The sequence below is a fragment of the Peromyscus eremicus genome, chromosome 2, assembly GCF_949786415.1.
Source record: "Peromyscus eremicus chromosome 2, PerEre_H2_v1, whole genome shotgun sequence".
NCBI lineage: Eukaryota > Metazoa > Chordata > Mammalia > Rodentia > Cricetidae > Peromyscus > Peromyscus eremicus.
In genome coordinates this window covers 141,202,114-141,224,876 of record NC_081417.1, presented here as the reverse complement: position 1 = coordinate 141,224,876, position 22,763 = coordinate 141,202,114, and the positions used below count along the sequence as shown (strand labels likewise).

Sequence of the window (22,763 nt, the reverse complement as noted above, 5' to 3'; positions counted from 1 at the left end):
CACTCTCGGATACGCCCCATGGCTTGTCTCTTCAGTGATTCTAGACCCTATCGAGTTGAAAAATTAACATTAGCCATCACCCCATCCCATCGCACCCCACCCCATCCTCTTCCCTCTCCTCTCCTTCCCTCTCATTTCATGTCATCCCAACCCATCTTATCCCCTCCCTTCCCCTCCCATCTTATCTTACATCATCCCACCCCATTCCATCTCACCCCACCCCATCCTCTTCCCTCTCCTCTCCTTCCCTCCCATCTCATGTCATCCTAACCCATTTTATCCCCTCCCTCCCCTCCCATCTTATCTTATATCATCCCATCCCACCCCATCCCCTCCCAACCCATCCTCAGGACCTTCCTGTGATGTAGAGGATGAAACTGAGGCTTTTGGGGGCAAAAGCACCTCCCAGAGTCTAGCAGGGGAGGTGCAGAGCTAGAGAAAGACTTTTTCAGAGTCATCTGGTAGGAGATGATGGTATCTCCATGGAAACAAGCGCTTTTCCACCTTCTTGTTTGGAACCAACCCCTCCATGGTTTGACAGTGAATTCAGGAGGCCCTGCTGGCTCAGGGATCTTCTCTCCATCCACTGAACATACTCCTTCGACTCCAGGCTCCTCCTGCTGGTCCTGCTTTGACTTCTGAGTCCTTGGGAGCCTGGGGGCTTTGAACCCTGATGGGAGAGGAAGGGGATGGATGCTCTCAACTGGAGGAACTCCTCAGCCCATGGGAACACCCGGACCCTGTCTAGTGGCCAAGGGAACCTGCTAGTCTGCTGCTCCTAGGCACTTGTCCCCATCCAATCTTGGCTTCTTGGAATCTAAGATTCAATATTAGGGGTAGAAAGATGGGTCAGAAGCTGAGTGTTTGCTCTGCAATCATGAGGACTGGACTTCAGATCCGAGCACCCGTGTAACCAGTCAGGCATCCTGCAAATGCCTGCAACTCCAGCTCCAAAGGATCCAACATCATCTGACTTCTTCACCTGCACAGAACCTCAAGCCTGCACAGGCATGTGCACCCAAGCGTGCGCATGCGCACACACACACACACACACACACACACACACACACACAGGTGCATATACTAACACAGACACATACACACATTTAAATAAATAAAACACATCTTCTACAGAAAGATTCAATACTACACTTACTCTCAACCCCAAAGCCAAGAAGCCATGGGACCTGAGATTTGAGATATCAAAATAATATAGCTCTAAATCAAAAGCACGCCTACTTAATTCATACCACCATCAAGAACCAACTCCCACATCTCGAGATGTCAAGAAGCATTGGGCTCTATGATGGTGAATTTGTGCTATTCATAAATTGATATAATCATTCCTTCACAGTGTCTTCTGTTTGGTTGTATGTGAGCTTAAAAGGTAATCCCCTACAGGAATGTTATTTCTTTCTGCTTTCTTAAGTATGCTTTATGGCTTGTTTAAAAACGCATATTTAGAGATTAGAGAGATGGCTCAGTGGTTAAGACCACTGACTGATCATTCAGAGGGCTTAGGTTCGATTCTCACTATCAACATGGTGGCTCACAACCATCTTTAATTCTGGTTCCAGGGGACCCTCTTCTGACCGCTGTGGGCACCAAGCATGCACATGTTGTATAGACATACCCAGAGGCAAAACATCCAACACATAAAAGAATAACAATTTCACATTCACTTTATTGGCACAAGCTATTCTCTGTGGCGCCCACAGTCTGTTCTGTGAGCCTGTCCTTGCTGGCCAGTGGCTGAAGCCTCCTGCTCAGAGTCCATCTTCGGCCCATCCATTCTTTCTCATGATCCTGACAGCATGCTAGGTCCTGTGGGTTGTGAGAAGCACCATTTTTACTGGGCTCTCATTTTAATCAACACAGGAGACTCTATGACCTCAAAAGACAAGTGTGTGCATGTGTGTCTGTCAGTGTGTGTGTGTGTGTGTGTGTATGTGTATGTGTGTGTGTATGTGTGTATGTGTGTGTGTATGTGTGTGTATGTGTGTATGTGTGTGTGTATGTGAGTGTGTGTGTGTGTGTGTGTGTGTGTGTGTGTGTTCCTCTCAAGCCAGGCATTCTGCAGTGATTGGCTTCCAGATAGTAGCAGTGTCAGCAAGGCCTCGTATGCTTCTTATTTCACAGATTCCTCCTCTTGTTCCCTGAGATCCCATTTTTCAGAGGACCACAGAGAGGCTGCAGGCCGGAGGTGAGCTATAGGAAGGGACTAATGAGTGGGTTTGATTTCTGGGTTAAGACAGACCATGTCTCTAGCTCTCCTGTCACAGGAAGACCTGGCCCCTTGTGTAGCTAGCGCCTGGTGTACCCATTCTGCCCAGGAAGGAGGGGTCGAATGAATAGGAGCCTAGTCATTATGTGCTGGAATAATATTGGACCTACTTGGATTGTAGCTTGCAGGTGGGGGTGTAAGCCTTCAAAAAGTGACAGGTGACATCCTAGAGTTGGCCCTGACTCAAGGTGGTGGTTCCGTCCTGGGAGGGTCATCAGGTCACAGGGAAGCCTTAGAGGCTCTCCCAGAAAGGGAGGGTAAGGAGAGGTAGGGTGGAGCAAGATGGAGCGACAGACAGGCTCGCCATCCCAGTTAAATTGGCAGCAGAAAGCAAGAGATGCCCTGAGAGCCCAGCACCTGCTCCAGCCTCCAGGACCACCTGACTAGTGTTGGAGACAAGATTCTTCTCAGACCCATCCCCTGCATGGAGTGATCTGGGCACCTCTGGGGAAGAGGGGGAGTGAAAGGCTTTCTGGGCTCTCCCGCTTCTAAAGGTGGCCAGTGCTTGCTTTCCACAGGTGTCCCCAACCCTGAACACCTGTCAGTAGATGTTCCTTGGAAGGTCTCTCCCGGAGGTTTGGGCTGAAGGTAGGCTTCCTGAACCCTGAGATCTTGTTGGGACTGGATTTCCCCATAGACATTTTCTCATCACCTCAGCTCTCCTGCGCTGTACTTGAGGAAGCAGGTCATAATAGCCACAAGGTGAGTCATGTGTGGAAGGGTCATAGACACAGTCCCACTCAATCTGAGACAAGTCCCCTTCTTTCTCCTTGGGAGTGGTCACAGGTCTCACTTCTAATGTCCTATGATATACAGTTGGACTCTACCGCTCTACTGAGTCTCAGGTTCTCATCTTGAGTGGCGAGCATGTGGGAAGGAGCCTGGAGGAGAGTCATATGCTTTTGTTCTGAGGGAATGGCTGATGTGTCTTGCTTGTCACTGGCATCCATGACTCAGGCCATGGGCCATCAGTAGCCTGCTGTAAAGGTCGAAAGTATCACAGAGCTTGGTGGAGTTCTTGGGGCTGAATGGGGCCCAGGCATCAATGACTTGGCCGTTCTGGCTGTGGGAGGGACAGCAGGGGCTGAGGAAGGAAGACTGGGTCCACAGAGCTGTCTTTTCTAGGATGTCAGAACTGTGCCCAGAGAACACCTCAGCTGGAGTCTCAGGGATGAGCACCCATCCTGGACACCTGAGGGAGCAGCTAGGAGCCTCAGGAAGCCTGTGGCCATCAGAGCCCATCATCCTGGGGCCAGAGGGATCTGCCCGGCAATTGGTCCTGAGGAAGATCCAGGAGCTCTCCATCGAGGTAAGGAGAGAGGGTGAGTCCAACCTCCTCCATTGCTGGTACCCAAGAAGGCTTCTGGTTTACAGCTTGGAGGCCATCAGACCAGGTTTTCCCAGGGCCTGCACTGGGGTCCTGAGTGAGCTCTGCTGTTCTTTCCATTCCCTTCCCTGACACTCGGGGTTTACCCTCAACCAAGCCATTGTCTGGGGCTGACCATCTGTCTCCAGCTTTGGTCTACAGATAGATAGCTGCCTCCCTGCACTTCTGTTTTAAGAGACTAAAAAGATCAGAGTTCAAATCCTTTCTTTGCCTGACGTGGTGGTGCACGCCTTTAATCCCAGTAGTCAAGAGGCAGAGGCAGGCAGATGTCTATAAATTCAAGGCCATCCTGGTCTACACAGCAAGTTCTAGGACAGTTAGTGCTATATAGAGAGATCCTGTCTCAAAAGAAATTTTTTTTTTGTTTAAAAAAAAAAAATCAATCTTCTCTTTGTCATATTCTTGCTGTGTGACTTTAAGCCACTGATTTTCCAACCAAGCCTTTGTTTTCCCTGGCCCTTAAAAAGGGAGAAACAGCACCGGGCGGTGGTGGTGCACACCTTTATTCCCAGCACTCGGGAAGCACAGGCAGGCAGATCTCTGTGAGTTCAAGGCTAGCCTGGTCTACAGAGTGAGTTCCAGGACAACCAGGGCTACACAGAGAAACCCTGTCTCGAAACAAACAAACAAACAAACAAAAAATCCACAAAGTGAAATGGAAGAAGAGGAAGAGAAAATGAGAGGAACAGTAATGCATTTGTCATAGAGTGGAGAGGACTCCGGGACCTGACCCACTCCTCACTTCCCTCCTTGTTCTTGCTCTAACAGGGCCGCCAGGACCCCTTCATGGTGGCTGACTTGGATGTGCTGGCCAGCCGCCATCAGACCTTCCTCCAGGCCCTGCCCCGAGTCCAGCCCTTCTATGCAGTGAAGTGTAATAACAGACCCGGGGTGCTGCTTGTCTTGGCTGCCCTGGGCACTGGCTTTGACTGTGCCAGTCAGGTGAGCCTGTGCCAGCTTGCCAACCACCTCCCTATGGGCCTGTCACTTTCTAGAGAAATATTGCCCAATGCTCAGGAGATCAGGAATGGGGACTCTGGCCTCCAAGATGGTGGCTGCCATGTTGGGAGCTCAAGGCTTTTTGTTGTTATTACGCTAGTGGTTTTTATTTGTTCTGAATCCAATGTAGTCCAGGCTAGCTTAGAATTCACTACATAGTCGAGGATGACCTTGAACGTCCGGTCCTCCCACCTCTACCTTCCCAGTGCTGAGATTATAGACACAGGCCACCCAGTTTACTGGGTGCTGGTTGGACCCAGGGCTTTGTGCACACTATGCATCACTCTGCCAGCTGAGCTGTAGCCCCGATCCCTCGGATGCTTTAAAATAAATAAAAGAGCAAATTGCAGTGGTCAGCCTTGCACGTGACTATGTGACAAGACCAGGTAATCCAAACTAGGGAACCAGATCCCTTCCTGGCATAGCCAGTCACCTGTCTGAGCCTCAGTTTCTCCCTCTTTAAAATGGGAGCAACACTGGATGAAAACAAGGATATGATGGCTCCTAGGTATGATTGAGGAGAAAGTTTTATTGTAGACATGAGGGAGAGAACAGTCAGAGGCATCTGGAAGAGTCCAGACAGAACATGGCCAGCAGAATAGACTGGGCCATGAGAGGAGGGAAGGGGGGAGTGAGAGAAGAAGAGAAGAGAGAGAGAAGAGGAGGTCAAGAGGACCAAGAGGGCAGATGGAACCAAGAAAGCGAATACACAAAATGCCCGAGTCATACAGGAACAGAAGTTGGGAGAAGGGAAGCAAATCCTGGTGCTGGGTGGGAGCGGTTCAGGGTAGGGGGCAGGGTGAGAGGTGCTGGGAGGAGCCACAGGTACTGAGGGAGGTTTCTTTGGGACCTGACTCTCCCAGTGAAGGACCTGGTCCCAGAAGGAGGTTCATTGGAAGGTATCCCCACTAGTTCAAGCTAAGGTCCTGTCCCCAAAGAGTCTGGGAAGGCAGGAACAGCAGGGTAGCCCCGACTCTGCCCTTCACTCATGCCAGGGGGAGCTGGAGCAGGTGCTGGGCTTGGGCGTGGCCCCCTCACGCATCATCTTCGCCAACCCCTGCAAAGCCGTCTCCCACATCCAGTACGCAGCCCGCTGTGGGGTGCAGCTTCTGACCTTCGACAGTGAGGAGGAACTAACTAAGGTGGCCCGGCACCACCCTGGAGCTAGGTGAGGTGGCGGAGGTACAACGGGAAACAGTGTACAAGGGACTCCGACAGATGGATCTGGGCCTCAGCAACCAGGTAGAAAGTGGCTCCAAGTAAACCTCTGGGTGACAAGATGGCCAGACTGCAGATGCAAGGGTTCAGCCGGGAGGCCCAGAACCTTGTCAGGAGCACATTAGTACCAAATAGACCTTGTCTCTGCGATGGCACTGGACAGAGCTTGGCATGAGAAGGTCTGGCATCCATGACATCATAGGAAAAGTACTTGTACTAGAGACAGACCAAGGCTCACATTTCAGATTCACATTAGCCATATGCTGTGTGATCTTAGGAAAGGTGTGAAACATCTCTGTTTGGTTTTTCAAGACATGGTTTCTCTGCATAGCCCTGGCTGTCTTGGAACTCACTCTGTAGAACAGGCTGGCCTCGAACTCAAACATCTGCCTGCCTCTACTTCCCAAGAGCTGGGATTAAAGTCATGTGCCACCACCACCCACTTATACCTCGGACTCTTTAGAAAGTTTAACTGTGAGATTCTATCTCACTTGTTCTTGCCTGGCAAACTTCAGTAAATAACATGTTTTAATCCTTGGTCTCCATGCTGGGTAGTTGGGAGCAACTAGGCAGGGGTGGGTGGGAAGGTTGGAGGGCCTCGGGGTTCTGTGCACCCATGCCACCCTCCCTCCTTCCCCCTCCAGGTTGGTCCTTCGAATCCAGACCCAGGACAGTGGAAGCACCTTCCCGCTGAATGCCAAGTTCGGAGCTCAGTTGGAGGCATGCGTAGGCTTGCTCCAGGCTGCCAGAGAGCTGGGGCTGGCCGTGGTGGGGGCCTCGTAAGTGAGCACTGGCCTTTCCCGTCTTGATTTCTATTGCTGTCCCTAGGCAGCCAAGGACTCTCAGGGACACCTCTGCTTTGTGCGTTTTCTAGGCCTAGAGGATGTGAGGCACTAATAGCCTAGGGGACAAATTGAAGTAAACATCAAAAACTTAACGCTCCAGATATATAACATTTTCAAACAGTATTTAAAAAAAATCAAAACAAATGCAAAAATCTCCATGATGAGAAAAATTGGAATTTTAAATGAAGACAGGATGGATGTTGCTGATTTCCTTTCTTCCCTTGGGGTCTAATCACTTTACAGATTGAGTCTCGGTTTGAAATTTTTTGCATTTCATTCCTCCGGGATCCGTGCATTCATTTTACTCTTTAAGGGATTCTGAGCCCTGGTTTTGTGGACACACAGCCCTAATCCCAGCACTCCAGGAAGCAGAGGCAGGAGAGTGACAAGGTCAAGGGCAGGCTGGACAACAGGAAACCGGGTCTCAAAAAAAAAAAGGGGAGGGGTGGGCAGGGCTAGGGACATAGCTCAGATGGTAGTGTTCTGGCCTGGTATGCACCAAATAAAACCAGGGTGGTATGCACCCCGTAATCCCAGCACTCCAGAGATGGAGGCTGGAGGGTCAGGAGTTCAAGGTCATCTTTGGCTATATAGCAAGTTGGAGGCTAGCTTTTGCTATATGAGATACTATTTTAAAAAAGAGAGTCTGATGTCATTTGTTATGTTTTCATGGCCCCTTACAAGGTTTTTAAAAAATTTTTTACATTTATTTGCTTTGTGTGTGTGTGTGCTCACACATGCCACGGTGCACACGTGGAGGTCAGAGGACGATTTTTAAGAGTCAGTTTTCTCTCGCCGCGTGGGTTTCAGGCATTGAACTCAGGAGGGTTTGGCAGCGAGTGCCTTTTACTCTCTGGGCCATCTGGCCAGCCAAGCTTTGCATCGGATGAGAAATATTCACTCACTTCATCCCCTCTAACCAGAATTGGTTTCTCAATTTACCTTCGGGGGGCACTGGGTTGTGGGGTTCTAGGTAAGAGAAGGGGAGCCCCTTCAACAAAGGCATTGGGAGTGGGCAGCTGGGGGAAAACGTCACTTTGTCGTTAGCCCTGATTGGGTGACTATGGGATGTGTGTCTCCATGAGGACGCCTGGTGTGACCAAGGCCATAAACATCTATGGGTTCCAAGTGGGCCAGTATCATCTTGGCGCTGGCTGGCACTGGTCTCAAAAGCCCCTGGGTGGGTGTTCCTCAGTGCCTCTGTCCTCACACTGACTTGAATCTCCCCCTGTGTGTCTTCCACACCAACGGCCAAGCTCAGCTTCCACGTGGGTTCTGACTGCCAGACACCCCAGAGCTACAGGCAGGCCATCGCGGACTGCCGTCGTGTGTTTGAGATGGGCCGCCGGGCCGGCCACCACATGAGTCTGCTGGATCTTGGTGGAGGCTTTCCTGGAGCTGAGGGCTCTGAAGCTAAATTTGAGGAGGTGAGATGGGTGGCCCCAGTGGCCGTCTGGGTATAGCAGCTTGGGGTGGGGGGAGAAGTGGGTGCACACGCCTGTGTGGTTTGTACACAGAACCCTGCATAACTGGGAGTCTGTTTGCGGGGCCCCGTGGTTTGATTCGGACAGACGTCTTCACCGGACTGCATGTGTGGCTGTGAGTGCATCTGAGTGTGTGCATCTGCTTGCTGTACTTCTTTTTGTTGCCTCACAGCTCTGGTCCAAGGTCAGGAGCTACATCGAACAATGGTCTCCTCCTCTTCCTCCTTCTCCTCTTCCTCCTCCTCCCCTCCCTCTTCCTTTTCTTCCTCCTCCTCCCCTCCTGTCTCCCTCTCATCCCTACCCCTTTTCTTCCTGCTCCTTCTCCTCCCTCCTCCTGTCCTCTTTTTCATCTCCAGCTTCTCATGAGGCAGGTGTTATACCCCCGAACTACCCCTACAGCCCCTCTGCATTCTTCTTTAGACACAGCCGCTGGCCCTGCCTAGGCCTGGTGGATGGACACTCATGGTCTCTTAGCTTCAGGGGACCGTGGAGACATTCTGTCTCTGCTGATCATGCGTCAATTATTTGCAATGTCACATTCCTCCGGGTGCCAGGGACCACACGCAGGCTATGTATGCACTTTGGCCTCTCCTAGCTTCGTTTCTACCTGTTTCTTCTTGAATAAGAGGAGGTGAGCTTGCTGTCTGAATGGCTGTTGTGGGGACAAAGGAGAGGGGGGCTGGTCATGACAGTTGCAGAGACTCAGGATTCAGCAGAGGCTGGGTCTGTCTTCACAGATGGCCAGAGTGATCAATGCTGCCCGGGCCCAGTACTTCCCGGAGGGGACTGGTGTCGAGGTCATCGCGGAGCCTGGCCGCTTCTATGCAGAGGCTGTATGCACAGCTGTCGTGAACATCATAGCCAAGAAGGCCTCGCTGGAGCCAGGTGGGTGACGGGTGTGGTCACTGTCCAGGTGTCCCGGGGACTCAGGGAGAGGCTGGACCATGGGTTGGGGTATAGGAAGTGAGGTCAGAGCTGGGCACTGGATCAGCCCTGTCTGTGCACTGTTTACTGTTCCCCAGAAGGGAGAAGGTGAAGGTGAAGGACAGAGCCAAGGTGCTCTTCTAGGTAGTGGGTAAGTCTACCCGTCACTGAGGGAACAATGGCAAGGTTCAGCCTCCAAGGCCCTAGACACCCATTATTAAACCTAGTCAACCATGAGTGCAACCTGGGGTGCAGGAGGTGACGATTTCTATCACTAACAGAGTACTCGAGTACAAACTCTCACAACAGATAAAGCAGGACTGACTGCTGTGATCGGACGCATCCCTAAGGCTGACATCCTCTGGTGACAGGAACTTTTGACCCTCATCATGGTGTGTCTCCCAGGAGAGCTCTTCAGCTATTTTGCCTCTGAGTGTGAGAGGGAGATGGGGTTGCCATGTTCCCAGAGGATGAACCAGAAATGTTTTTTTATGGCAAGATTGAGAATATTCCCAGGTCTGCAGCCACTGGGTTAGCACTCTTTGATCTTGGGAACTGGGTGACACCGGCATGTAAATATTTACCGGTAACTCTGGTCCCCTCCCCTGGTCCTTTGATGAGGTGTCTCATTGGAGGATGCTGGGGTGTAGCCCACCTGTCTTCTGTCACTGTACCACAGCCAATCACAAGGATTTGGGGGCTCGTTATTCATCACATCAACAGAAGCAAAAGCTGCCAATCTGCAGAAGTCAATGACAGCCGAAATACATATTTTACCTCATGTCTGCTCACCAATCTCGTGAGACAGCTTTGAGTCACCCCCAATGAACATGTAGACCTGAAGACTCAGAGAGGGCCAGCAACTTGTCCAAGGCAGCAAAGCTAGTCAGAAGAGCAGCCAGCCCATGTCTTCCTGACTCCAGGGCTGGTGCCCTTCATCCCTAGCATCACGACGAACTCAATCCAGAACCGATCTGGGTACCACTGGAATTGGGGTTAAGGAGACAGGGAGGAGAAAACACCAAAACCGGAGGTGAGAAAATCTGTGCTCAGAGTCAGCATCCAAATGGCCGCCGATTGCCCGGATGTGAAGAGAGTCTGACTGGAGTCCTGGATGCAGGCTCAGAAGCAGTGTTGTGAAGACAGACTAAGATGGCTGAGAAGAACAGGCTTGGCATACCATTGTGTCTGGGATCCGGGAGTCATAGAACAAGAGTGTGAGGGAGCTAGGGGGAAAGCGGCCACATGCTTGTTTGAGTAATGTCAATAGAGGCAGAGTGTTCTGAGGGAGGCAGCCATCTGCAGCCCTTGGTGCTGTCAGAGTTGGGCACTGTTTTATAGCACACCCAGGATTTGTCCTAAGGATTTGTTCTAATTAGCTATGGCAAGGCATGCTTACATGGAGACAGCTGTCTCCGAGCAATTTTTACACAGTTTCCCAGAGACAGGAGTCCCCGCATGAATTATCCACACAGAGTGGATCGGGCGAGAAGGGAGAGTAGGCCGGCGTCTTCGATGTGATGCTTGTTTGTGGATATAGGGTCTTATGTAGTCTAGGCTGACCTGGAACTTGTGGTAACTCTCCTGCCCCAGCTTCCTGAGTGCTGGGATTACAGACGTGAGACACTCCACTCCACTTCCATTGTGATTTATGAGGGAGGGAATGATGAAGTTGGGCATCCAAGACAGGCTTTGTTCTGGCTGGTTCTGGTGATTTCAGCCGGCTCCAGAGTGTAAGGCTGGCTCTGGTCTCTCATCCCAGGGTGACAACCCCCAGGAGAAAATGGCTGGAATAGGGACAGCTTATGAAATGAATCAGCAGGGCAGAGAGGGGGTCAGCAGTTTAGAGCACTTGCCGCTACTGCAGAGGATAATTCTCAGTGCCCATATGGTGGCTCACAACCATCTGCAACGTCAGTTCTAACGCCCTCTTCTGGCCTCCATGGGTACTTCATGACTGTGGTGTTCAGACACACATGCAGGCAAAATATTCATACACGTGAAATAAATACATCTTAAAAACTTTCTAAAAAGGAAGTTGCTGGCTGCTTGGGCGCTGGACTGGTGGTTGTACATGAAGGGAGGCCATTTGTGGGGACAATTACTGCCTCTAGGAATTAGTTATCCAGAGGTCAGACTCCTGTGTCTGCAGAGGCCAGAAGTCAGAGTGTCAAGAACAGCAAAGACTAGGTATCCTGGTACCCACCTGCGATGCCAGGATGAGGAGGCAGTTCGTGAGTTCAAGACAAGCCTATACTACACAGGCCAGTGTGGGCTATGGGAGTTTATCTCAAACAAACAAACAAACAAACAACAAACACAAACCTAAGACAAAGCGGGGTGTGGTGGCATATGCCTGCAACCCCAGCACTCGGGAGGCTGAGGCAAAAAGTCACAGCTTCAATGCCACATTGAAAGAAGGTAGGACACGCAGTTAACAAGGGATTCCTTAAAGAAAGGAAATGTACGCACTGGCATGTCCTGAGTGAAACATCAAATAAAAGCTGCTGCTCCTGTGCTGCCTCACACAGCAGGTGCTTGGGGACCTAGTCCAAGCACTCGAACCTGCGTCTGGGGATAATCCTAGCGCATTGCCTACTCCTGTGGACTTCTGGCAAGACTCAGTTTCTCCAACTGTGTGCAGGGGTCATGGTACCCAATAAGTGTAGGCAAGAGGATTCATATACTCCTCACATGAGTACACGTGGAGCTTAAAACAGATCGTCACACCAGTTACTGCTGTTCAGTGTTCCTGGGGGGGGGGGGGGGCGTGGAGGGCAGTTGGGCCCAGCGCCGTGCATCTAGCCATGACAGGAGGGGGCTGGAGAAGACCCTTAGGACAAAGCAGAAGTTCTGCCTCACTGGGCAGCGGGCCTCTCCCAAGGGAGTTGGGACTCATTAGGGAGACCTAGCCAAGCACACTTCATCCTGTTCACTCCCTGTTCCCAGGAGGCCATAGGAAGCTGGCATACTATCTCAATGAGGGCTATTATGGTGCTTTCCGAATCTTCCTCAGGGAGCCTGTCCCCAGGATACCCATTGTGGTGAAGGTAAGGGGACCTTCTGTGTCCTGAAACCACCAAGTCCAGCCCCTGACCCAAGAGGCAGGGTCTCAGGTCACCCTTGCTCTGCAGGTTGTCGTACTGGGCATGGGTGCAAGGCGCTGCACGCACACATCTGTATGTGTTTCCTAGTGCACATCTGGTGATTCATGCCTCGGCAGGCATGTATGTCTGTGGAGGCTGCATGGTTCTGATCAGCTCAGGATGCTTCCATGTGCATCTCTCTGCGCTGTGTGTGTGTGTTTCTAGAGCTCTGGAATGTTGGAGATGCGGGAGACTTGGAGAGTAGTGGATCCCAGGCTCCCTTCTTCACATTAGAGCCGCCTGCCAAGCTGTCAAAGTCCCCACTCCCCAGCCATGCTCTCATATGTATAAATAGATTTAAATCCCCAGGTTGAATCCAGCATCTGTTCATCATTAAAACTCCCCAGGTGACTCCAGTGTGTAGTGGATTCTGAGACCCGGTCTTTGGGTCCTCAGCATGCACACGTGATGTGTTTGTGAGCTGGTAGGCTGAGAATGGCCCAGGTGTGATGCTAGCTCTAGGCAGGGCCTTTGAGTGTGTCCTAAAGGCTGGCCCAGAACAGCCACTCTGTCACTGTTCACTGGGGTTGAATGGTGCCATCCTTGCTGGGTGGCCACACGTCTCCCAGGGCCGTGCCTGACATCCTAGCGATGCAGTGAGACCCTTTCTTCTCTGACCTCATCTCCTTCTCCCTGCAGGAGTTCCCCTCGGAGCCCCGCCTCTTCCCCTGCACCCTCTATGGCCCCACATGTGACGCCTTTGACAGGCTCTTCTCGAAGGAGGTGCAGCTGCCAGAGCTGGATGTGGGTGACTGGCTGATTTTCCCTGACATGGGTGCCTACAAGAGCTCCATGAGTTCCACCTTCAATGGCTTCCCAATCATAACGGTCTACGATGCCATGGGCCCCCAGCTCAGGTGACCAAGGGGAAGGGTATGGGGTGGCAGCTGTGGGGAGCTTGCTCTGGGCCTGGCAACTCGTAGCTGAACTTGGGAGCTCTGGGCCTAGGAAACACTCTGTTCTTCACATTGACCCTAGTAGGGCCTCGTGGGTCTCACCTCACTTGGCCACAGACCTCTGTCTGTGGGGTTGACTGGGTCTTGGCCTCTCCCCAGGTAAGTCAGAGGTTGTCTGGGCAGCTGCACCTTGTGGATGTCTCTGTGGGAGTAGACTCAAGCAGCCTGTGGACCCACCTAGCCCTTGGTGCCGTGGCCCAAACCCTCCTGGCTCTAGTGGCTTGTGATAGCTCCCCAGTTCTCAAGATTGTACCTCAGAAGAACCCCTGCCCTGGGGACCCTGCTCTGCCCAGCTCAGTACTCACCATCAGAGGAGGGGGAGCCCTACGAACCTCTTGAACTGTAGCAACTTTTCCACAGGAGCCTACTGGAGTCAGCACCTTAGGCCAGGACATGGCCAGAATGGAGAGGCACCTGGTATGGTATAGCCCAATGGGGAAAGCTTAAGGTCAGAGGGCGGAGGAGTAGGCCCTTGGGGGAAACAGAGGTCTGGCCTCTTCTGCACTAGTGAGACCCTTTTACACACTGAAAGTTATTGTCCTTCCTGAGTAGGCTTGAAGAACCCGCTGGATGTCCTGGGTGGCTGGCTTGTCATCCCTTCTGACTCTCTCCCTAGACAATGGAATCCCCATGGTGGGGGTGATGAGGGAGACAGGGAGGCTAGGACTTGTGCCAACACAGGAGTACCTCTTCAGGGCTAGGCACCTTAATCTAAAAAAAAAAAAAAAAAATACCTAGGAGTGCTTTGCAGTGAGCGCGCATGGGGGTGGGGTGGGGGATGGCCCCAGGGGCAAAGTCACCCCTCCTGTGTGCTTTCTAAACTTCTCCTGATGAGGCTTTCTGGGATCCACAGTCTCTGCTAAGGCTTTCATGACCTGCCAGGGTTGTGTCACAGCCTAGCTCCACCGTCTGAATGAATCTTCCAGCATCTTTGAACTGAAGAGAATTCTCCCCCAGACAACCCATGGAAGATGTGGGCTGCAGACACCTCCACAGACATGGGAAAGGCTCAGCTTTCAGGATGGTGTGCTACTCATTGGGCCTTTCCAGAGCTTACAAATTGGGAGTGGAAACATTATCTATCAAAGGAGTTTCCAAAGTACAGATATGGCTTGGCTTTGGTGAAAATACAAAACTATTTAGATGCAAGAGCTGGTGTGTTCTGCTTGTTCTGTGGGTGTAATTCTCTAGAACTATGAATATTCATATATATATATATATATATATATATATATATATATATATATTCATTCATCTACCATCCATCCATTTATTCATCCATCCGGCCAGCCAGCCAGCCAACCATCATCCACCCACATTTATCTATCTTTTATCCATCTTTCATCCATTCATCCATCCACCTATCGTGCATCCATTATCTATACACTCATTATCAACCATCCATTCACTTATCATTCACCCACCTGTTCATCCATTATCCACCCATCAATCCACTATCCATCCATCCATTCATCTATCTGTCTATCTAACCACCCATCCACCAGCCATCAGTTATCCATCTATCCATTCATTATCAACTATCCATCCACTTATCAGTCACCCACCTGTTTAGCCATTCATCCATCCAGCAATCCACAATCCATCCATCCATCCATCCATCCATCCTCCATTCATTATCCATCATTCATCTATCTATCTATCACCCACCCACCAGCCATCATTCATTCATCCATCCATGCATCCATCCTTCCATCCATCCATCTGTCCACCAGCCTAGTGCTATTTTAAACCCAAGGGACCCATGTTCAACACGAGATGAAAAACTTTGCCCTATAGGTAAAAAATAGCATAAACAAACACACAGGTTAATGGCAAAGTGACGTAGGAGCTTAGGAAAAAATGAAGAGGAAGAGGAGTAAGTGAGCAGCCTGCAGCACAGGGGCCAGGTGATCTCTCAGAGGCCTAGAGGAAGTGTGGCAGAGCATCCAAGAGAACCCTGCATGGAAAAGAGCAAGTCTGAAGGTCAGGGTGATGAACTCCAAGTAAAGGTCAGATGACCCATGACAGTGAGTAGAGACAGAAGGTTAAGATGAGGCAGGAAGAGAGTCCAGGCTGGCCCACAGGAAAAGAGTCCAGGCTGACCCATGGGAAGAGGGTCCAGGCTGGCCCACAGAAAGAGAGTCCAGGCTGGCCCACAAGAAGAGGGTCCACGCTGGCCCAACAAGCATCTTACTAAGTCAGGGTTTTTATGTTAATTCGAGCAGGTGAAGGTAGAGTACAGGGGTGGAGGCAGAGGTGGCAGGGAGACTCCTATCAGCCCTGTAGAAGAAGAGGTGGGGGATGGGGGGAAGTAGAATTGGACCTAGGGGTTTAGGGCCAGGCCTGCCCTTTCATGGACAGGGCCCTGGGAGGGTGGAAATCAAGACTGCTTCATCAAGTTTGAGGAGACACACAGACCTCCAAGTGAGGCCTAGAGGCTCAGTCTCTGAGGAGAGGTCAGGAAGAGAAACACACCGAGTGAGAGGGCCGTGTTGGGTGGCCTTCATAGTCCTGAGCGAGGAAGGGGAGGCCGCTCAGCTGCGTCCGAGGCTGCTGAGTAAGCCAACGGTGAAGAACTCCGATGTCACTGAGGGCTGCAGAGTCTAAGGAGTGTGAGGAAGGAGCTGCCCAGTCTCTCAGGGAGGTGTGCTACAGAGGAGGGAGGCAGGGCTGCAGGAAGACGAGGACCAAGGGGAGACACAGGGTTCATTTTTGAATATCAAGAGCAAACCCCATTACGGGTGAGGACGCTTTGAAGTCCTGCAGGAAGCGGCTGGGCCTTCAAGCCAGGCAGGACAGGGTGGAGGGCGCGGTCTGCGCCTGTGCAGAGCTCTGGAGCCAGCAGGCCGAGGAAATCTGGGGTCTGGGAAAACTGGCACTTTCTTCAGACTCACTTCCCAGTGATTCAAGTACCGAGGTCGTGGAGAAGGGAAGGGGGCAGGAGGAGTTTTGCATTTCCAGAAGGGATCAGGCGCGACAGCCCGAACAAGGCTGGGAGAGGATGCACCCGCGAGCTGCTGCGGGTTGTGCCGGGGCAGCTGGAGGCTTGCGGGAGTCAGCGAGCTGGCGGCTTGCCCTCACCGGTGTCCCGCCGTGGGCACAGGTGCACAGTGGGTGGAGGTTGCGGGAGGGACAAGGACAGGGAGATGGCTGAAGCCTGAGGTGGCCGCGGGATCTCTGCAGATCCAGACCTCTACCCACGGCCCCGGAAGTCCTCCGGGCTTTTTCCGACCCACGTGGAGCAACTTTCGTGGGTCACCCGGCCGGTGCCAACCAGGCATTGAAGTCTACTGTCCTCGGTGTCCTCCATCCCACAGCAAGGCCTGCGCACAGCTTGGGTAAACCCAGGTAGTCGGCGCTCGGCTTAGTCTCGGCTTCAGCCGTGATGCCTTTCTGCCACCTACTGACCGTGATTGGAATTGAGCCTGAGTTGAGCGCCCCCAGGGTTTCCCCGGCTTCAGCTAACAATGGCCCACCGAAAAAGGCTGGACCGGTGTTCTTTTTATCTTTTTCTTCTTCCTTTTTTTTTTTTTTTAACCTTTATTATTTTGTATGTGTGTGGGTATGTTTATAGGGGACATGCGCATGCCATGGCGATCATGTGATGGTTAGAGGATAACTTGGAGGAGATGGCTCTCTCCTCTTGCATCATGTGGGTTCAGGAGATTGAACTCCCTGCCATCAAGATTTAGTGGCAAGTCACACTGATCCATTTTACAGCCCCCCTTTCTTTTTCTTTTGTGACCGCCCCCCCCCCCCCCCCAGTTCTGGGGCTCTGGTCAAGGGTTTTGTGTATGCTAGGCACGCGCTCTACTGCGGAACCACAGGGGTCTAGAGAGATGACTTTCGGGCGTTGTCTGCCGTCCCCACTTAATCCAATCCATTCACGATGCTCACTGAACACAGTCTTGCCACACTGCTGTGGGCACCAGGACTAGGCAGGAAACCCTTGAGACAAATGCCTGAGGTGGCTATTTCACATTTCAGAGCAGACCTGTCACAGGTTCTCCCTGTACCCCTCAATCCCAACCTGTTACGGGGTCCTCCTGGCTGGCATACCCACCCCCTGCCCTGAACTCTCCAGTCCAGGGGACTGGGCTGCTCTTCCCCGTATAATCTAACCATTTTGGTTACCTTCTCTCTTTGTACCTTTGGCCCCCTGGCTGCTGCACCTGGTTCCCCTCTCTCCCCTCTCCCTGCCCTTCCCCCTCTCTCCACATGGCCCAGCTCGGTCTGGCCATGTCCACTCGGGACTGTCCCAGATCAGATGTCCCTGACTCTGACTATGCTCTTCCTTTTATCTGCAGTGAACTTCCTCCACCAAACCTACAAGCATCATGTCCTTTCCTTTCTTTTCTTCTCTTTCTTTCTTTCTTTCTTTCTTTCTTTCTTTCTTTTTTTTATTCATTTGGTGCCGAAACCAGGGACTAGTCATCTTCCTTTCCTTTTTCTTTCTTTCTTTCTTTCTTTCTTTCTTTCTTTCTTTCTTTCTTTCTTTCTTTCTTTCTTTTTTATTAGCAAGAACATTCCATGTGGGGGTGGAGGAAGACAGGAAGTGAACAAGGACATACAATAGAGAACGTGATGGATGACTGAGGGAATTCAGAGAATGACTGGAGAAGGTGAGGTGACGGTGTGTGGGGGGGGGTAGGTAGGGGGGTGGCACCAGAGGATACACCAGCAGGTGACAGACTGGGGAGAAGCCTGGCCCAGAAGGGAGCAGTAACAATGACCAGAGTGTCTGACAGGTCTGAGTTGATCTAGGAGATCAGAGGGAAGGCCTGGACCTCATGAGCCTCCTGCCTCAGCCTCCTGCATACTGGGGTTACAGGCATGTGCTACCACACCCACCCCACAATAGGAGCTTTATAAAAAAAAAAGGGGGGGGAGAATGCCTGAAATCTGTGTATAACTTTCTCAAAGAAGACTGTGTGCTGTTTATTATTGTTATAGTCAATTGTTTCCTCAATATTACATACATGAAATGTTGGACAAATACAGACTAACAAATGGTCTGAAGAATTCCTGGGACTTACCTACAATCTTGATTTCTCGTTCCTGAATCCCTATGTTAATATCTGCTGGGAATTTAGAGTCTCTCTCTCTCTCTCTCTCTCTCTCTCTCTCTCTCTCTCTCTCTCTCTCTCTCTCTCTCTGTGTGTGTGTGTGTGTGTGTGTGTGTGTAGACCAGAGGTGACATTGGTTGTCTTCCTCAGTGATTCTTTACTATATTTTTTGAGACAGTGTCTCTACCTGAACCTGGGACTCATCCACTGGCCTAGCCTGGCAGGCCAGGGAGCTCCAGGGACCCGCCCAGTGCTGGGATTACAAGATGCCTATCACTTCAGGGGAGGCCTGGCAGCAGGAGCCAGAGGCAGCTGGTTCTTGTACCTGAAGTCAGGTGGCTGGGAGAGACTGCAGCTGGCGGCGGGGAGGGAGGGTTGGGGGACAGACTGCATCTTCAGAGAGGGGGGACGGGGATAGACTGTGGCTGTGCAGCTGGCTTTCGCTTTTTTTATTCAGTCTAGAACCCCAGCCAAAGCAATAGTGCACTTCATATTTAGGGTGGGTCTTCCCACCTCAACCCAGTCTAGAAACTCCTTTGTGGACATGCCCAGAGCTTGTCTCCTAGGAGACCCTAGATGCTGCTATTTTGAAACTCTCAATCTTCATGATTCCACTTCACCTATTTCTTGTGGGTTCTTTTTGGACATACATTTATATTTTAATTTTTTTTCCCCAGAGCTGAGGATCGAACCCAGGGCCTTGCGCTTGCTAGGCAAGCGCTCTACCACTGAGCTAACTCCCCAACCTATATTTTAATTTTTATGATGAAGAAAACATGGTCATTTTTAGGACACCTTCAATTTTCCAACAACCTACAGTCATCCATCCAGCTGCAACAAAGACACCATTTTCAGCCACATTTCCAGATCCCAACTCCCCTGGTTAGTCCTCCTTGTCAACTTGATACAGCGGAGGAGAGTGACCTGAGAAGGAGCCTAAATGGAGGGCTTGCCTAGATCAGATTAGTCTGTGTCTTTGGGGAACGGTCTTGACTGTTGTGGGTGGGTCCAGCCCACTGTGGGTGGTGCCACCCCTAGGTTGAGTTCTATAAGGAAGCAGGTGGAACATGAGCATGAACCAGAGGGAGCCAAGCCAGTGTGCAGTGTTCCCTGGTAGTATCTGCCTCCACCCCTGCCTCCAGGTTCCTGCCAGGACTCCCCTCAGTGGTTACCTGGAAGTATAAGCCGAAATAAACCCTTTCCTCCCCAAGTAGCTTTTGCTCCTGTTTGATCGCGGAGAGAGCAAACTAGAGCACAGTTTAAACAGTCTCCGGGGAAGGCAGTATCTGGCCTCTCGTTGTCGTGAACAGTTAGAGTTGTGTTTGCTCTGATGTACGCTCGCATCTTCTTTAGCCTTTGGTTCCCTTTCTAGCTCTCTTCCTCTTGTAAGTCATTTGTTAGTGAGAACAGGCCATTTGTCAGGGTTTCCCACCGTGGCTGCCAAGAGCAACCCCACAGCGCAGGGCTTGGATTCCCCGACTGACTTCCCTGCTCACTGGTGCATAGTTACTACAGGCTTAATCCTATTTATGTTTGAGTTTTTGTTTCCCTTTTGACAAGCCTAAGCAATATGAGCACATTCAGCATCAGGAAACCCTTTGCGTTGTTCTCTCTCTCTCTGCCTCTCCCTCCCTCCCTCCCTCCCTCCCTTCCTCCCTCCCTCCTCTCTCTCATTGTGAATTTCTTACTGCAGATCTGAAAACTGAACCAGCTACCTTGCTAAGTAGCTATAAATGGCATTGCTAGTTAATATTGCTGATAAATGCTTAACTTCCTAAGACTATGTTTAGCAGTTTGCACTTATGTGCACTCCCACTGGTGATGTACAAAAGTCCTAGTTGCTCCAAAGCTAAAATTGCTATTTTTCTTCTTAGCCATTTTAGTTCTATGAAATACTAAATCATTATGCTTTTTAAAATAATACTTGTTGCATCATTTAACTAAACAGGTTTTTTTTTTGTTTTTTTTGTTTTTTTGTTTTTTTTTTTGACAAGCTCCTACTATGTAGCCTAGGCCACCTCAAACCTACAGTCCCTCCAGCCTCAGGCCTCTGAGTGCCAGGATTCTGGGATTTGAACAGACAATTGTGCTAATTCCTTCTCGTGCACTGATTGGTCATTTGTGCATCCTCCACAAAGTGTCAACGACCTGTGGAACCCCCACAAAAAATGCTTAAAATAAAGCCAAGTGTTGCCTCCTTGTCCTGTGATAGGAACTAGGAAGTTGGGTCAGTACTACGATGGATGGCATGGACTGCAATCTGCGGGTGTAGACCAGGCAAAGAATCAGAGATGACTTAACGCACATGTCTGGTGTCAGCTGGAACGTCCCGCATAGCTGGAGGCTGGGCTTGTGGTCCCCAAGTATATTAGTGTTCTCTAGTGGTAGAGAGCCAATAGAATGAATATATATTAGAGGGGATTTAATAGATTGGCTGCACAATGCAGGATGGGAAGTACGACCGTGGCTGTCTGCACACTGGACAGGCTGAGAACCGGCCAATGATCAGCCCAAGAGATCCGATGCCTCAGCAGCTCCCATCTGGTACTGAAGGCTTGGAGGATTCCTGGGAGCCACTGGATTTGAGTCCCTGTTGGAAGGCCCAGAAAGCTGAGCTGACCTGTCAGCACAGGAATCGAGCTCAGGCTGACAGGCTTAGCAGCAAGCACTCTGACCCACTGAACCCTCTCGCTGGCCCACAATCTTAGATGTCCAGGATAAGCCCCGTCTACACCTGTTCTGTCTTCCTGTTTCTGAACTCCTAACTTGGTTTTCTAGCATTTTGTTAAGGATTTCTGCCACTGTGTGCATGAAGCATATTGCCCCGTGGTTTGAAAAGAATACGGTTTTAGCGTTAGATTATGCTGACCTCAAAATGTATTGGGAAATGGTCCTCCTTCCTCTGTATTCCGAGTTTGTATAAGATTGGTGTATTTTTTCTTTTAGTGTCGGAATACCAGTAATGCCATTCGAGCTGGGTGACCTTGGCTGATCAAAGACTGACTCGGGTTTCCTTTCCTCCTGTGTTGATTTTGCTGTTACTCCTTTCAAAGGATTTATTTGATTGAAGTTGTTTCACTGTGTGACATAAGTTCGTCCTATTTCCTTCCTGTGTTTTGTGCTTAGGGTTTGTAATAATGTTCTCTCCTGCATCTTGATACTGACAGTGTTATCTCTGTCTCTGTTTCTCTCTCCCCCTCCCTCTCTCAGGGTCTTTCCACGTAGCTCTGCCTGCCTTGGAGCTCGCTCTGTAGACCAGGCTGGCCTTTAACTGCCCCTGCCTCCTGGAATTAAAGCCGTGTGCCACCATGCCCAACCCTTTTATTTTTCTTTCTGTTTGTAGATTTGTGTGTGTGTGCGCGCGCGCGCGGGGGTTCCCAAGAAGTCCGGAAGAGGGTGCCCTGACGTGGGTGCTGGGAACTGAACTCAGGTCCTCTACAGGAACAGCAAGTGCTCTCAACTGCTGAGCCAGCTCTCCAGCCCCCCCTCCCGATTTTTTTCTCTTTTTATTCTTGTTAGAGGTTTATTCATATTATGAGTTATATTTAAAGAACTTTACAACTTATTTTTGCTTAATTAATTAATTGATTTGTTTGTTTACTTTAAGACAGGGTTTCACTCCATAGCTCAGACTGGTCTGGAATTCCTGGCAATCCTCTTGCCTCAGCCTCCCAAGTGTTGAGTTTACAGGTGTGAGGCAACACGTCCATCCTTTTCCTTCTTCTCACTCACTCTGTGTCTTACTGCTCGCTCTCTCTCTCTCTCTCTGGTAAGATTTATTTATTTATTATGTATACAGTACTCTGCCTGCATGTATGCTTGCAGGCCAGAAGAGGGCACCAGATCTCATTACAGATGGTTGTGAGCCACCATGTGGTTGCTGGGAATTGAACTCAGGACCTCTGGAAGAGCAGTTAGTGTTCTTAACTGCTGAGCCATCTCTCCAGCCCATTACTCCTCTCTTTTTAATGCCTTTTTATTCTTTTCTTAATCTTTGAGACAGAGTCTCATGTAGCCCAGGCTTGCCTTGAACTCTCTGTGTAACCACCCTCCCTCCACTGCTGGGACTGTCACTCCGTTTTCAATTTTCGTTTTTCTAACATCACCCAAACCTACTTTGCCCTATGAGCCTGCGTTAGTCACAGCCGCTCATTCTCCATATTCTGTCTTAATTAGAATTTCTCTCCTGACTCTGTCATGCATTATTTAACAGCTCATTGCTTAATTTACAAGTATTTAGTACTCCATTATTGTTTTCTAGTTTAACTGAATTGTGTACAAAAGCTCAGTGTGTGCAGAAAGCATCCAGCCTCTGAGTTTGTTGACCTTCTCCATGGTGACAGAGTGCAGTCCATGTTCATAAATCATCGGAAGTTGAAATTCTGCATCTGGACTCTGTCAATTGAGTCAAGGTGGCTAACCCCTTCATTCAAAAATCTCTGGATCTCTGGAGA

At 50.5% G+C, this 22,763-nt stretch overlaps 1 protein-coding gene across 1 annotated transcript; it reads left to right on the top strand.

Moving 5' to 3' along the window:
* The first annotated feature begins 3,455 nt into the window (after positions 1–3,455).
* LOC131904896 (antizyme inhibitor 2-like) lies at positions 3,456–13,628 on the top strand. Its single transcript, XM_059255889.1, has 9 exons — positions 3,456–3,593; positions 4,440–4,613; positions 5,666–5,838; positions 6,533–6,667; positions 7,995–8,160; positions 8,955–9,102; positions 12,091–12,191; positions 12,927–13,144; positions 13,604–13,628. The coding sequence occupies exons 1-9, from the start codon at positions 3,456–3,458 to the stop codon at positions 13,626–13,628; spliced, it is 1,278 nt and encodes a 425-aa protein (XP_059111872.1).
* The last annotated feature ends 9,135 nt before the right edge of the window (positions 13,629–22,763 follow it).

Bases quoted from the DNA above. Each gene is read 5' to 3' on its own strand.
- LOC131904896 (XM_059255889.1), top strand. From the start codon at position 3,456: ATGAGCACCCATCCTGGACACCTGAGGGAGCAGCTAGGAGCCTCAGGA. The intron at 3,594-4,439 runs GTAAGGAGAGAG...TTGCTCTAACAG, and splicing joins TCCAGGAGCTCTCCATCGAG to GGCCGCCAGGACCCCTTCAT. The intron at 6,668-7,994 runs GTAAGTGAGCAC...GGCCAAGCTCAG, and splicing joins CTGGCCGTGGTGGGGGCCTC to CTTCCACGTGGGTTCTGACT.